The sequence below is a fragment of the Pediculus humanus genome, genomic scaffold (assembly GCF_000006295.1).
Source record: "Pediculus humanus corporis 1103172108284 genomic scaffold, whole genome shotgun sequence".
Taxonomy (NCBI): domain Eukaryota; kingdom Metazoa; phylum Arthropoda; class Insecta; order Psocodea; family Pediculidae; genus Pediculus; species Pediculus humanus.
Genome location: NW_002987853.1, coordinates 724,398 through 741,719, shown reverse-complemented (window position 1 = coordinate 741,719; position 17,322 = coordinate 724,398). Strand labels below are relative to the sequence as shown.

The 17,322-nt window shown below is 28.3% G+C and overlaps 2 protein-coding genes across 2 annotated transcripts in view; both read right to left on the bottom strand.

The window, feature by feature from the left end:
* Phum_PHUM522990 (ga binding protein beta chain, putative) overlaps nt 1-775 on the bottom strand; it is a gene marked incomplete at both ends in the record, with an annotated part of 2,151 nt that extends 1,376 nt beyond the window's left edge. The window contains 3 exons of the mRNA XM_002431316.1: nt 1-39; nt 112-309; nt 584-775. The exon at nt 1-39 is cut by the window's left edge and continues 5 nt beyond it. Coding sequence (XP_002431361.1) covers nt 1-39; nt 112-309; nt 584-775 — 429 coding nt within the window. The remainder of the gene's footprint in view (nt 40-111; nt 310-583) is intronic.
* A 5,367-nt stretch (nt 776-6,142) lies between these two features.
* On the bottom strand, nt 6,143-16,366 carry Phum_PHUM522980 (Speckle-type POZ protein, putative; the record flags this gene model as incomplete). Its single annotated transcript, XM_002431315.1, has 8 exons — nt 6,143-6,287; nt 6,365-6,507; nt 6,590-6,790; nt 6,919-7,074; nt 8,771-8,898; nt 9,591-9,864; nt 11,155-11,165; nt 16,300-16,366. 8 exons carry the CDS (start codon nt 16,364-16,366, stop codon nt 6,143-6,145), a joined length of 1,125 nt encoding a protein of 374 aa, XP_002431360.1.
* Between the last annotated feature and the right edge of the window lie 956 nt (nt 16,367-17,322).

Below are 17,322 nucleotides of genomic sequence, written 5' to 3'. Positions count from 1 at the left end.
TTCTCTTTCAACTGCCCAATGTAATGGAGTCATTTGCAACTAAAAGTTAAATACAAAAAAATTTAATTGAATAAACCAACTGCATTCGAAAAATTATAAAATAGAATTTACCATGTTTGATGCATTAACATCAGCACCATTGGCAAGAAGAAGCAATACAACTTCACAATGTCCTTCTTGACTTGCCATATGCAAAGGAGTCTTTTCAACTTTAGTCCTGGCATCTTTTAATATACCAGACCTTAATAATAATTCGCATGTTTCTAAATGACCTCCAGCTGCTGCTGCATGAAGAGATGTTGTCCCTAACTGAAATAATAAAAAAAAAAAAATGTTATTTTATCTAAAATTACATTTCTTGAAAATCAAACTGTTAAAAAAAAAAACATTGTTAAATTTATGGTAAAGAGTTTTTAAAAAAAAAATAATTTTAAAATATAAATTGTTAATAAATTTATGTGAAATTAAAGGTAGTTACCAAGTCACAAACAATGTCAAAAAAAAAAATAAAAATAACTGTTATGATGAAGTTGTAACTGTTTACGTTTAGAAAAACAAATAAATAAAGGAAAAATATTTATACCCAATCAGTCGCAAATGGAGCTCCACCTTTCATTAAATTTCTAACGGACTCTGTATTTCCTTCCTTCGCTGCTAACAGGAGCCGTTTACCTAATTCCATTACACCAATATTGGATCCATTTACAGTATTTACAAAATCTTCTTCCCGTAAATCGGGATTAACAATAATGGCTTCGTATTGTTCTTCGTCCATTGTAAATTTTTTATTTTATACTTTAATTAAACTACATTACGGATACATATAAACTCGTACGCACTTCATATCGGATCATCTGCCTCTTGTGTTTATTATTTAAATTGGGACGCCGTAGAAAACTAATATTTATTACCACGTCAGAGAGCTCACGTTAAAATTAATTTTTTTCTGCTGACACTTTATTAATTCAATTTTATAAACAAGTATTCGATTCCCCCGATATTATTATTTCATCCAACAATGAAAATTTTTTTTTTATTGGTAAATAAAACCGATGAATATACAAACTTATATTATTATTTGTTTTAAATTTAAAAAGAAATATAAACAATTCGACAAAATTCGGCCATTATTCACAAATAAAATCTTTTTGTCAATTTGTTATTGGTGTTGTAACTTACATAAAACTTTATTGTAAGATTTTTGAACAACAAAAAAACTCTAAAATTAAAAAAATTCCTATTTATTATTATTATTATTATTATCTATATTATTCTTATTTTCAAATTTAACTTTAATTTATTTAAAAAAAAATTAGGCTAAAAAATAAAAGAAATTTTTTTTTATAAAATAATATTTAAGTTTTGTTTATTATTATTAATTTATTTTTTTCATAATAATAATTAAACTAATTCTTATCAAACTATAATTAAAGAAACAATTTAACAAACAAAAAGTAGCTTAATCAATGACACAAAATAAAAAAAAAATTATTTATTAATTTTATTGATAGCACATGCACAGAAACAGAGTTTTGACATAATAATTATATATTACAAAGAGGTAACTTTAACTAATATTATATATATACTGAAAACAAAATACATTATTTTCCTTCTCTCTCTCTCTTTTTATTAATAATAATTACAATTTTTTTTTTTTTTTCAAGTACAAAAAGTAGTATTGTTTACAATTACAAACACAAAATAAAAATAATAATAATAATAATAATAATAATAATAATAATAATAATAATAATAATAACTAAAAAAAAAAAAATTGTTTTCTTCTTATTATTTTCGATAAATACTTTTTTTTTCCCTCTTCTCCTTTAAATTATTATTATTATTATTATTATTTTATTAATTACAATTGAAAATATTTTGAACTTTAATAACCTTTAATAAACCGGTGCTAATAATGATATTAATTTAATAAAAGCGATTAATAACATAAATAATAATAATTATTATAATTATTATTACTGTTACACAAACAACTTTGCAAAATAATTATTTTTTTTATCTAAAACAATTTATTATTATTATTATTATTATCATCATCATTTCACTTATTTAAATGGGAGGAAAGGGGGGAGGGGAGGAGGAGGAGGTCGTTAAATTTAAGCGTATTTAATTTTTTGTAAAAAAAAACCAAAAGAGTTCATTTTTTTTCATAACAACGACAATCATTAAATTCTTCTAATAATAATTATTATTATTAATAAATCCTTTGTGTCGTTTGTTTGTTTGTTTGTTTGTTTCTTTGGCTTTTTTTTTATTATTATCATAAATATCATTATTATTTATTTTCATGGAAATTTATCGTAAAGACTTCACCGCCACAAAATTTTTTTTGTCACTGATTGTTCATTTAAATTTAATTCCTAACATTATTAATAATTAATTAATAATTATTTATTAAATCAAAAAAAAAGTTAAACTACATATTATTTATTTATTTATTTATACAGATAAAAATATACACAAAAAAAAAACGAAAAACAGTCTGTCTAAATTTTACAATGACAATTGTAATATTTATATATATATATATATATATATATATATATATATAATTATTATAATACAATTTTGGCGGTTATTTTAAATATGACATAAACACAATTTTTAAAAAATTATTTATTTATTTATTAAAATGCACAAAAGTGTGTGTATGAGTGATTGTTATCATTATCATTATCAGGTTTTTCTCCCCTCCTTTTCTAACAAAAAAATTAAAATGTATTAATTTTTCATTTCCACACAAATAATTTATATAAAAAGGAAAAAAAATTATTACAGAAATTAAATTATTATTATTATTATTATTATTATTATTATTACTAATACTACTATCAACTACTACTACTACACAACATTTAAATTTTTTCAAGCAAAAAAAAAAAAAAAAAAAAAAGTAAAAAAAAAAACATTTTTACAAATTAAACATATACATACACACACACACACACATATACATAAATGTACATAATGAGAAGAAGAAAAAAAAACAGCCGTGAAATATACTTAAAAAATTATTATTATTATTATTATTACTACAATTCGTGACGTATTTATGGATGAATGAATGAATAAATGAATGAAAAACAATTTTTTTTTTTTTTTTACTATTTAAATCCCTTATACAGGTATTATTATAGGATAATTTCATCGTGCCATCACGACAACAACAAAAAAAAATTAAATTCGCACATTTCTCATACTCACACGCACCCGCACGCACATACACACGTACGCACACACGCACATGCACACGCAAAAAAAAATTTCAATTCCACACATTTTTTTTTTTTTAAATTTTTTTTATAATTTTTATTTTATTCGACTAATATTTATTTATATATTTATTTACAAATGGCGGCGACGTGAAAATTCTGGTGGGTTTTGTTTTAACACATTAAACTAATAATAATAATAATTAATAATAATAATAATGATAATAATAATAATAATAATAATAATAATAATAAACTGGCAATTGATTATTTAATACTAATTATACAAATTTTTTATTTAATAAAAATTCCTTTCTTTCTTTTTTTTCTTATTTTATTTTTTTTTTTAAAGAGAGAAAGAAAATATAGTTTATTATATGTATATAAATGAAAAATTGAAAATAATTAAATACATAATTATTATTATTATTATTATTATTTTCAATAATGGCAAATATTTTTAAAAAAGTTGACAATAATTAATTAATAATAATAATAATAATAAATAATAAACTATTTCTTTCTCCTTTTCTTTCCTTCCCTCTCTTTCTTTTTCTATCTTTTTTTAAATGTTTTTTACTTATTATTATTATTATTATTTATTTATTTATGAAATTTTCTTTTTATTTTTTGTTATATATTAATAGTAATAATAATAGTCATTTTACTCCATTTTATTTTTTAAAAATTTGAATTTAATAAAAATAAATAAATTATATAACTAGAAATCGAAGGGAAAATTTTATTTAACCGTTAAAATTACAATTTAAATTTAAATTTAAATTTTTAAAAGAGAAAAAAACCGTTAAAAAATTTTTTATTAACTTTATGTATTATGAATAATATCAATAAATTTGAAAAAAAAAAAAAAAAAAAAACCAAATCGAAAAGTAAAACCGGGAAAACAAAAGAAAAAAAACAAGAAAAAGTACGTAAAAGTTTTTTTGTTTAAACAAAAACCAAAATTTCTTTTTTTTTTTTTTTTTTTTGTTTTATTTTATTTTATATTTTATAGAAAACATTTTTATTATTATTATTATTATTATTTCACCAGTCTATATTTTCAATTTTTTTATTATTATTATTATTATAAACAAAATAAAAAAAAAAAAAAATAACAAAAATATTAATAATAAATGAATGAAATGTGAAGATCCACACGTGGATGGCAGACTTAAAAATTCGTTTTTTAATTTTCCCCCCAAAAAAAAAAATTTTTTTACTTCCGGTTTTACTCCCATTCGATAAATAAACAAAAAATCGGTGATTCCCCCCTTTTTCAATAATTTACATCCTTTAAAAAAAAAAAAAAAAAATTGAAACTAATAATAATAATAATATTAATAATAAATGATTTATCACACACGAAATCATAACCATAAATTTATTTATTCATTTATTTATTTAAAAAATTATTAATAGTAATAATAATAATAATAATAATAATTTTTATTGTTTTTCACATTAGACGAAATTTCAAGTTGCCATTTGAGATCTTTAAAATAAATATTTGACAAAAAAGTATAGAAAAAAAAAAAAAAAAAAAACACATACAGAGAACAACATAAACAAAAAAAAAATTTCGTTTTTTTTGGCAATACAAACAAAATAATAATAATAATAATAATAATAATAATAATGATTATAATAATGTCCGATACGGCGAAAGAATAAAAAAAAGGTAATAAGAAAAAGGAAAGAAAAGGGAAAGGGGATAGTAAAAGAAAAAAAAAAATTTTCTTTCACAAACGTTTTTTTTTTTTTTTTACAATAACAAACTTTTTTCTTTTCCTCTCGCTCCCTCTCTCCCCTCCCCTCCCCTCCCTTTTCCTATCCTTTTCTTCCTTTTTTCCTTTTTTATTTTTTTTTAAGGCTTAATAAATACTTTCCTAAAACACATATTTAAAAAAAAAAAAAAAAAAAAAACTACAATGGGTTGAAGCACCTCTATTATGTACAAATTTCTTTTGTTAAATGAAATCGGTCAAGTTCGATATCAAATACACTAAAAAAACAGAGAGAGACAGAAAAAAAAAAATGGCGAACGATAAACCGATATCATCATCATCATCATCATCACAACAACAACAACAAGTAGTAGTGGGGTGGTAAGAAATTTATATTAAATAAATCAAAAGAATCTAAAAAAAGTAAAGAAAGGGAAGCAGAAGTAAATGAATAATGATAATAATAATAATAAACAACAAAAAAAAAAAAAAAAAAAAAACAAAAACAACAACAACGACAGAGACGACAACGACAGCAGCAGAGACAATTATTCGGCAGAGAGATCAATCGAACAAGTCAACAGAAAAAAAAACTTTTTCTTCTTCTTCTTCTTCTGGAAATTTTTTTTTTTTTTTTTAGGAACGGCGACGGAAGAACATACAAAAAAAAAAAAAAAAAAAAAAGAGGAAATCTAATCGGATGAGAAAATTAAAAAATGATAATGATAATAATAATAATAATAAATATTCAACAAAATATTAATAATAATAATAATAATAATAATAAAAAAGAAAATAAATACCCGAAACGAAAAAAAAAAAAAAAAAATACAAGTTCTAATCATCATCATCATCATCATCAATGTCCTAAATTTCCTTTTTTCCTTTTATTCCTTTTTTCCTTTTCAAATGTATAAAATACAATTGGAAAACCCGGGAAAAGGTTTCAAAGGAAAAAAAAAAAGGTAAACTTTTTCCTCCCCTCATTACAACAACAACAACAACAACAGCAACTTCTTCTTCGTCGGACAACAACTCTTGTTTTTTGACAACATTTACAAATAATAATAATAATAATGATAATAATGATAATAATAATACGTTATCAATAATTGTCGGGAGGAGGAGGAGGAGGAGGAAGAGGAGAAGTCACAGAGATGTTGTGGTCGTTGTGGACCTTCAGCTTTGCTTGACGCGTTTTCTCGGTGGTCCGATCGGAGGATTTTGTTGCGTTGCCAAAGCTCGATATGCTTCTTCGATAAGATTCGGATGAGAATTTATCATGGATTTCCAACCTGACGTCTCCATAACTTCAGTCGCGTGCCTGTGATAACGAAAAAGGTTTTAATCGTTCCTTACTTACGCTCCCCCGAAAAATTTTTGAAATGAAAAACGACTCACGTATTTATAAAATCTATAGCTTGTGCTTTGAGTTGATTAGCAGTATGGAGATCAGCCAATATTAGGGTTTCCGCAGCATTTTCTGTTGATAAACCCGTGCAAAGAGCTTCTTCGCACATGACTTTCAGCCTTTCAAGAGCGTACTGTGGGGAAAAACGATATTAATAATAATAATAATAATAGTAACGATAAACAGTAATTTTATAAAAAAAACAATAAATATACTTTATCTGCTGCTGCTAAGAGATCGCCAGCCATTTCTTCCAAATTGGAAGCCATGCCTGTATATATAAAACGTAACATTTCCCTTAAAACCTCGTGATCGACATCCGTGATCTCTACCCGATTGTGTTTACTTTCTTCCATCGCGTGTTCGAACATGGCGGCAAAAACCATACTTCTAGCAGCTAAAACGGCTTTGTGTGCCTTTAAAGGGGATAATAACAAAACACAACACACAATAATCAATACAAATCGTCAAAACGAAACAAAATAATAATAATAATAATAATAATAATAATAATAATAATAATAATAATAATAATAATAATCACCTGGAACTCTCTACCGCAAACGGATAAAGTAACATCACTAAATTTTTGATTATCGAATAACGACCCGAAATCATCGGATAATCGACATTCTGGAACTTTGAACTGTACCGCATTGCTTTGCCCTGAGATGTTAATGGAATCTGCAACGACGCTAACCTAATAAAAAACAAAAAAAAAAACAAAATCTCGTAACAATAACATGAAAACCTAAAAAAAAAAATTTAAAAGAGAGAAATTAGGGCGATTTCAAAATTACAAAAAAAAAAAAAAAAAAAAAAAACTTTTTATTGCCAAAGCGTTCTCGGGTTCACGAATGGTCCTCCTCTCCTTTCCCCCCCCGCCCCCCCGCTCTCTGTGCTCCTCCTCCATGTCGACGACGTTTCCAAATCGTTTTTAATTTTTTTTTTAAACATTAAAAATTATTATTATTTTATTTTAACGCCCTAAAAATCACAAACGTTCATTTCTCATTTCGCTTTTTATGTATTAAACGTTTAAATATTATTATTATTATTATTATTATCATTTTAATGAAAATAAAAAAAAAAAACTGCGAGAAATTAATTACGGTAAACTAGTTTCGATTCAAATAAAATAATGATAATGATGATAATAATAATAACACATTCGCATAACTTTCACGTCTATCGCAATATTTTTAAGGGTGTTGCTCCCGAATATTAAAAAAAATAATAATAATAATAAAAAATTAATTTTTTTTCTTTTTTTTTTTTTTTTTCAAAATTTATCAACCTTGATCCGCCACGCATTTCATCAACTCTCTCTCTCTCTTTCTCTCTCTCACACTCCCACTTACCTCCTATCAATGCAGGTGAGAGAGAGAGAGGTTTTCATGTAAAGAAAACAACAACGCCACACCTCGAAAAAAAAACATAACAAAACAAAATAATGTAAAACATTTTTTTTTTTCTCTCCATAAATAAATAAATAAATTTATAACGAACGCGAAGTCACAGAGTAAATAAACAAAAACAATCGTCGAGGCAACTGTACGAAAACAAAAACAAAAACAAAATCAAATTGAATTCATTACGTTACGAGCGGATTAACGAAGGGGGAAGGGAAATGAGGGGAAGGCAGGGGGGGGAAATGACATAAGAGGTCGATTAATGACCTGAAAATGACTTTTTATGTTTTAAAACGAAAAACCCTTTTTCTACCTCCTATTTTCATAATTTTTTTCATTTAATGGCGGACGGTTCGCGCGGTCACCTGGTTTACTCGTCGTCAATTTATTTATTTATTTTTTTTTTTTTTCGCAAAATCGAGAACGCTTCATCACACGACCAGAACATACAAAAACGGACTTGACGACTACTTTCTACATTCAGGTAAATAATCAGGTCAAAAGTAAAAAGAGTGAGAGAGAGAGAGAGAGAGAGAGAGAGAGAGAGAGAGAGAGAGAGAGAGAGAGAGAGAGAGAGAGAGAGAGAGAGAGAGAGAGAGAGAGAGAGAGAGAGAGAGAGAGAGAGAGAGAGAGAGAGACAGAAACGTGATGTTCGTGGTAAACTTTTCAAGTCGCTTAAAAAAAAAATTTTTTTAATAAATTATGTTATGTTATTGTACCAGCTCTTTACCCCGTCCCCTCCCCTCTCCTCTCCTCCCTCCCCAACCATTATTAACCGTTTTTTTTTATTCCAGGAAATAATTTTCTTTTTAGTTTCCTTTAATGTCGCTCTCAAGGAATTTTTTTTGTTGTTGTCTCCTCTTTATCGACACGCAATTAATTTCGCGCATTTATGACGTACGTAATAATAATAATAATAATAATAATAATAATAATAATAATAATAATCATAGAGAAAATAAACGTAATAATAATCTCTCTCACCTCACAAAATATTGTAAGTTTGTCATCGGGCAATAACCCATTTGCTTCGTCCAACAAAAAGTCTCTTCTTATAAATTTTTTAAATCCCCAGTCTTTTCCTTGTACAAATCTGTACGCTCTTTGGCTCTCTGAAAATAAATAAATAAATAAAATTAATTAATTAATTAATTAATTAAATCGAACAGAAATAATAATAATAATAATTTTAAAAAAAAGCGAAGGTCGAAGAGTAAAAGTTTTCTCTCTCTCTTTCTCTCTTTCGTAAATATTCACAAGACATCATCAAATACTTTGACTTTTTTCGGAGAGAGAGAGAGAGAGAGAAAGAAGAGAAAGGAGAAAATTTTTGTTTTGTTTAACAAATAAAACGGGGGGAGGGGTGTGGGGGGCCGGGGTTGCGACGACGACGCGACACGTCGAAATTTTCTCCATTTACTTCAAACATTCACGCCAAGGATAAATAATAACAAAACTAAATAAAATAAAATCCGCCGTTAATAATTGTAAGAACCGCGGCGGCATTGAAAAATTAAAAAAAATAAATAATGATAACACAATAAATGGCGGCATTCGATTTTTATCAAATGCATTTATCGATTTTCCGTTTAATAAAATATAAAACGGTCAAACGTGTAATTTTCACGAAAATTTTTCCCCCCTTCCCCGTCTCCTTCCACGTTCTCGGCCTGTCGTTCGTTCGTTCGTTCGTTCGGTCGCGAGAGAGAGAGAGCGCGCGCGCGCGCGCCAAAAACCACCGAGGCCGCCATTTTGCTTTTTTTAAAAAACAAAAAAAAAAACAAATCTCTCTTTCCCTTCTTACCCATAGCTTTTGTTTCCTCCCTCTTTGCATTTAATATAGAAAATTTAAATTTGGCCCGTACTTCTGACTTGTTACAAGAGACTAGGAGAAGATAAAGGGAGAGGTAGTCTTTGGATTCCTCGTCGAGGCCCTTTGGATTGACTCGCAGGCACCATTTTAATTTGTCGTTAGCCCCCGCTGAAAAGGTTGATGATTTCAATACTTCACCCATTTCCTCTCGGCAGAAACTGAAATTGTTTATTGTCCACATGTAACTGAATTTCACTACTTTTACCTACGGAAAAATAAAACAGAAAAAACAAAAATTTTTTTTTTAACATTTTCATCATTCGTTCTTATGCCACGTCGAAAAACAAACTTTTACATCATTACTATTATTATTATTATTATTTTTAATTTCAATTTCATAACAACAACACTTATTCAATAACATAACATACGGTTATGATTTATTCCATAATAATGATTGAAGCTTTTTTTTTAAAGCGATATTCGTCCTTCTGTATATAAATAAATAAATAGAGAGAGAGAGAAAGAAAGAAATAAAGAGAGAAAACTTATTCATCACGATATAATCGAAAAGTTTTCGCCAAGTGAATGTGATTGTTGGTGAAAGCATGGCGGTAACAAAAAAAAAAAAAACTTAATCATTTTCTCCACTGTCAAATACATTTGAGTAAATGTTACGCACTCACAAACAGTAAACAAAACAAAACAAAACGAATAATAAAAAAAGTCAAGAAAGAGAGAGAGAGAGAGAGAGAGAGAAAACTTAATTAATAATTATTACATAAAAGGTTATTATTATTATTATTATTATTATTATTAAGACATCGCTCGCTCCCGCGCCGCCACGTTTTCTGGTGAAATTAATTTTTTCTTCCTTCTTCTTTTTCTTAATGAGTTCCGTTGGAGAGAGAAAGAGAGAGAGAAAAAGGCGAATTTTTTTCTTGTAAAAAAAAAAAAAAAAGAAAGAAAGAAAACAAAACGAAATCAAATAAAAAAAAAAAAATGTATTTATTTATTTATTTGGTAAACGAGGAGAAAGTATTTTTCGGGGGGGGGGGCGATTGTTTTTTTTTTTTTTTTTCACTTTTAAATCAGAGCGCTATCGTTTCTCTCTCTCTCTCTCTCTTTCTTTTTTACTAAATCATGGCGAATGTTGAAGAGAAAGGGGGGGGGGAATATTTCCGCATGGCACAAAAACAATTAAATTAAAAATATTTAAAAAGAGAAAAAAGAAAGGTAAAAAAAAAAAAAAGTAAAAACATCCTCTCTCTCTCTCTCTTTCTCTCTCTCATAACTTTTCCTTTAATAATAATAATAATAATAATAATAATAAAGCCAACGGCCATAGCGTGCTGGTCACACCGGTTCCCGTACGATCACCGAAGTTAAGCAGCATCGGGCGTGGTGCAAACTTGGATGGGTGACCGTTTGAGAACGCCACGTGCTGTTGGCTTAAAAAGAGCAAAAAAAATGAGAACAAGACAAAGTAAGAACCAAAAACAAAATCTTGTTCTACTGTCGACCTGAGGCAGCTCGACGAGAACGTGAATTTCACTGCTTCTGACCCTGGCCACTCCAAAGATGTTAGTCACCGGAGCCCAGTTCAGGAGACAAATCGTTCCCATCGAAAAAGACGGACTCAGGAAGACCTTCAAGAATTGATGTGGTGCTATCTTATAATAAGTGGCACCACCGAAATTCGAGTATTTGTCCCTAAGGAATCGGGTAGAAACCTCGGATAAATACTTAAAAACTCCGACAAGTAGCCTTGTCGTGTTTAATGGTGGATAATAATAATAATAATAATATTATCCGCAAACGAAATAATAATAATAATAATAATAATAATATTATCCGCAAACGAAATAATAATAATAATAATAATAATAATATTATCCGCAAACGAAATAATAATAATAATAATAATAATAATAAATAAAATTCCCATTTTTTTTTTTTTTATCGTTAAGGAATTATACGAGACCGTGAACATGAAGCCAGAGATAGATAGAAGAAACTCAAGGTCGGTAAATATTTTGATAAAAAAAAAAAAATATTTTTTATCAATAATCAGAATCCCATTGTTGATTATTCACCTTCAATCCGAAAATATATTTTTTTTTTTTTCAAGGAGAAAAAAACCATCAAACGTATACACGCGGCGTGCGGTCGGTTTTCAACGCCATCATTTTATTTATTTATTTATTTATTTAAAAGAAAAAAAAATTTTTTTCTTCTTCTTGTTTCGACTGTAATTTCGTCTGCTTCAATGCTACAAACGCGATTTTTAACGATTATCCCGTTTCAAGTTCAAATAAATAACAAAACGAAAAAATTAAAAAAAATTTTTTTTTTTTTTTACCTTATTTATTTATTTTCAAGTCTCCCCCCCCCCAAAAAAAAAAAAAACCATTAAATTAAAACGTTGCTCCCGAAAATATCGAATTCGTTTTTTCTCCGCCATCTTCCCACTCACCGCCTTCCCGAAAAATCCCTTTGCAAATTTTTTTTATTTTTCAAATGTTGGCAACGAACGTGCATGTATTTACGCGAATTTAAATTTAACGTTAAAATTAAAAAAAAAACATATGAAAGAATTCGACCCGTCATGATGAACTTAAAAGAATGTCGTCAGTGATTTGTTGTGCTCCCCCCCCACCCGGGAAATGGCTCCACATTTAATATCGCGCGAGAAAGACGATGTGAAAAAACGTGTAATTTTTTTTTTTTTTTTAAAAAAAAGAAAGAAGGAAAGAAAAAATAAAATAAAATTGGGAAAACGAAATTCAAATGACAGGTATATAAGTCCTCCCCCCCTCGTACGGAGATTTAGAAAGTTTTCTCTCTCTCTCTCTCTCTCACTTTTTTGAAAAGAAAAATTGATTGTAATTAAACACACACCGGAACCCGGAAGTAAAACGAGTCTCATATTAACTTTTTTTTTTTTTTTTTTTTTTTTTTTTTGGAAGTTTTAAAAATTTCTCGACTACGCAAAAACAAACAAAAGCATCGCTTATAATATATAAACGCGTAAACGCACGCACGCACGCACGCACGCACACGCACACAAACGCACGGCGTGTTTAACTTATTATTTATGCAAAAAAAAAAAAAAAAAAAATCAACTCTATAAATTTTCTCTCGGGTTTTCCTTTTCCGCCCCCCTCTTTTCCCCTTTTTAACCAATAATCAATGAAAACGTTAAAAAATTCAAATCGAAGAAATTCTAAGAAAAAAAAATGGCGAACGCGTGCACGCACGTATACACGTGTACGTGTAAGGGAAAACCCTCCGTTCAAAAGTTTCATTAATAACAAATGAGCTAAAGATTTTCGAAAGGCGGTAGGAGGGAAGGGGGGTGGAGTTAAAAAAAAAAAAAAAACCCGCACCACAATTCAATAATAATAATAATAATAATAATTATACAGGTTTTTCTAATCTGAAAACCTTAAAAAAAAAAAAAAAAAATTATTAACGGTTGTCAACATTGTTTGTTTTGTTTACATTTTAATTAACCCCATTCATTGATCAGCTGATCTCATTTAAAACAATGAAAAAAAACCGATTCACAAAACCCACCCGGTAATTGTTCATAACATTACCACAACGAAAGACAACCAGCCGCCATTTGGAAAATTATTTTCCACGGATCAAAGAAAAGAAACGTTTGGAAAATCGAAAACAACATGGCTCCGAGTCCGCATTAAAAAAAAAAAAAAAAACAAAAAATTTGCACTTTCTCAAAAGTCATTGGGCAATTGTCATAATTTTTTCTCCTTTTTTTTTTTAGAAAGGAAACGATTGAAAGAGAAACGGAAAATGCGTAATAGAAAGAGAGAGAAAGAGAGAGAGAGAGAGAGAGAGAGAGAGAGGGGGGGGGGACATTAAACGAACAAAACGAATTGAACCGGTCAAACATTGATTTCTTTTTAGAAGGGCAGGCACACAGAGAAAGAAAGAAAAAATTTAAAAATTGGCATAAAACTCATCAACTTATTTGCCCCCCCCCTTTTACTTCTTCTACTCCTCCTCCTCCTTCTCCCCCCAACAACAAACGACAAAATCTTATTTCGTTACATAAACATTTTCGAATTATATGAATTCATTATTAAATTAGCTAACAACCAATAAAAAAAAAAAATTCGTTTAATAATAATAATAATAATAATAATAATAATAATAATAATAATAATAATAATAATAATAAACGCCAATCAAAATCATCTATTTGATTTTATTTTACACAAAATTTTTCAATTTTTCATTTTTTTTTTTTTTTAGAGGTCAAATTATTTAAACGACAAGGCTAATAAAAACAACAATTGAACATGAATCAAAAAAGCTAAAAAACAAAATGAACTTGAATTTTGTGTGTGTGCGTGTGCGCGTGCGCGTTTAACAAATTTATGGCAAATTCAGTTATACTTCTCTCGTACGAAAGAAATGAAGGACGAAACAAAAAAAAAAAAAATTCACGGTCTCTATAAACTAGGAAATAATCCTGGAGAATTAAATATACGTTAAAAACGTCAACAAACAAACAAACAAACAAATTTGAATGTTTTTTTTTTCAAAGGACAAACTTCATCGTCCTCACATTTTTTTCAAAAAAAAAAAAAAAAAAAAAAAAAAAAAAAAAAAAAACCTTACGATTTAAACACCGCGTACCCCCCCCCCCCGTACCTTTTTAAAATGTCGAGAATAAGGTTTTTTAAAATAATAATAATAATAATAATAATAATAATAATAATAATAATAATAATAATAATAATAATAATAATAATAATAATAATAAATAAAAACTCAATTAAACCGAATTAAGAATTGCGGAAATTCCTTCGAAGAGAGAGAGAGAGAGAAAAAAAAAAATTACCCATGTATGGGCATTACGCAAGTACGTACATTTTTTTACATATATACGTACTACTCATTGCCGTTTTGTAACCTTTTCGGGAAGGAAAAAATTGGAGGCTTTATACTGTCAAGCGCGATTTGCTATGACGAAGATGAGCATAAACTAATAATAATAATAATAATAATAATAATAATGACGAAGATTAAAAAAAAAATAAAAAAACGTATGCACATGGAAATCATAATCGTGTAAACACACACACACACGTTGCCGCATTTTAAAACACCAACGATCTAGATCACCTTGGTTTCTAACCGAATATTCGAGTAATTGCCTACAAATAAGTTTTCTCTCTCTTTCTCTCCCTCTCTCTCTCCCCCTTTCTCTCCTTCATAACGACTTTAGAAAAATTCAATTCATTTATCATCATCATCATCATCATCATCATTTTTGTAGATTTTTTCGACATAATAAACATCCGCATTTAAATTTTTTTCTATTTGAAATTGATCAATTATTATTATTATTATCATCTTCAATAACATCGTGCGAAAGAAGTAAAACGAGAGAGAGAGAGAGAGGGGGGGGGAGGAGAGGGGGGAAAGAAAAGAAGAAAGGATTATCTCTTGGCAAATGATGATGGGTTCCGATCGTTGCAAGACTACGACGTATTCAAAACGTTTTCGTCGGAGGTTCGGATGCCAGAAGAGGAACGACGAGACCATTAATGATGAAGGGGTCGATGGTTCAACTGGGAGCACTGCACTTTAGGTGTAACGGCCTCCGCTTCAAGGTCGATGTTCACCGCTGCCCTCTTTCGAGGTCAACGTTTTCCGTTTGATCGTAAGTAACCTCACGTGCATGTGTGAGCCGAGCTTCTCTCCAGTTTCATTCTAGACCCGTGGACACGTGCCAGTTTCTCGTGTCAAACTTTTTTTTTTTTTTTTTTTTTCCTAACTTCCATCAAAATTTTTTCCCACGAAAATGTTACGCACGTTTGTATTAATTTATCAACTTTGAAGAAGTTAAATTTTTTTTTTTTTTTTTTTTAAATGGGGACTAACGATAAGTTCCATTTGTAAATTAATTTTACTATTAGTCATTTATTTTATAGCCTTTCTTCTTTTAATAAAAAATTAATTGTTTCGCGTAACAAAACAACAACACTTGAAAAATTCCCAAAAACGATAAAACTAATAAATAATAATAATAATAATAATAATAATTTGTCAAGTTATATAAGAAAAATAAATTGCAAACGTCTCGAAAGGACAATAATACACGTCAATAAAAAAATTCAGGAAAAATTATCTCCAAGAACGTTTTATATAGCGAAAAAAAAAAAAAAAAAAAAAAAATTATCTAATCAAAGCTATCTCCCGCTTTGATACACAACTATCACATGAGGTCATCGTTCTACTATTATTAGCGCAACCATTAATACAACTTGTGCCAATTGTGAATCGCAAGAATATTAACTAGATATCCCACATTACGGATGAGGTCATCGATCTTGAAGAATCCATCTTAAAATGATGATGGTTAGCAGCAGCTAACTTCCCGGTTGGGCAAAAAACCTCATTCCAAGCACATAAAAAAAGGCCATTGAAAAACAACAACAAGAAAAAAAAAAAATGCACTTTGCTTTAAGACTCAGAATAACAATAACAATAATAATAATAATAATAATAATAATAATAATAATAATGATATATCATATCGGTTCATCTACAAAAAAAAAAGGTTTTGTCGAAGGAGTTTCGCGGCGTTTATAATCACGTAATGTAAAATGTGTAATAAAATGTGAAATTAAATTATTATTATTATTATTTACCTGTGTGTAACACCAACTTTCCGCCACTGGAGTGTTACCTTCTTGTGGTGGAGGGCTGGGCACTCTTGCCACAGCCATGCTTACCGACGAAACCCGCGGAGAGCAATCACTCACCACCGGCAGTCTGGAAAAACAAAAAAATAAAACATAATAATAAGTTTATTCAAAAAAATAAAAAAAAAATTTAAATCAATGGCTTTTTTATATACGAGTTCAATCCACGTGGTGAATGATCTCCATCACAAAAAAAAAAAAAAAAAAAACAACTGACTTAATGCCAATGAGTCAGAATATTAGCTGACATTGAAGACTTTGAAATAAATTCACGTTAAATAAAAATAAAATTTTTAAATAAAAAGCCAAATTTTATTTCTCTCTCTCTCTCTCTCTCTCTCTCTCTCACTCATTTTGTTTCCACCTTTTTACTCTTTTTTTTTTTTTTAGAAATACATTAATGACCAGAGAAGGAGAAATCGAAAGAAAAAAGGAGAGCAAAAAGACAACAAACATCGTTTAAAAAATCAATACAAATTATTTTTAATCTCACACAAACCTCCTCCTCCTCCTCCTCCTCCTCATAATTAATGTTACGAACACTAAAAGCTCCATTTACAATAATAAACTACAATTAATTGGAAAAAATCATTAAAAAAAATTTAAAATTACTTCAAACCTCTTATTAATATAAAAACCTAATGATGATAATGATAATAATATTTTTTACGGCTATTTACGATTTCTCATTTCCTTTTTCTTTTTTTTTAATGGCAAACTTATTTAAAAAAAAGAAAAAGGAAAAGAAACAAAATGGCAAGAAGTGAAAATGAAGCGAAATTTCTGTCAATTTCACTACCTCCTCCTCCTCTTCCTCCTCGAAACACTTTTCAAAAATAAATGGTCCAATTCTTTCTTCTAACATACCGACCAACTGGTATTTTCCTATGAATCAGAGACCAAGAGCGCGTGTAACCAAAACTCACTTCCTCGTTTCTCCGCGTTCTCGAAAAAAAAAAAAAAAACTTTCTTTCCAACAA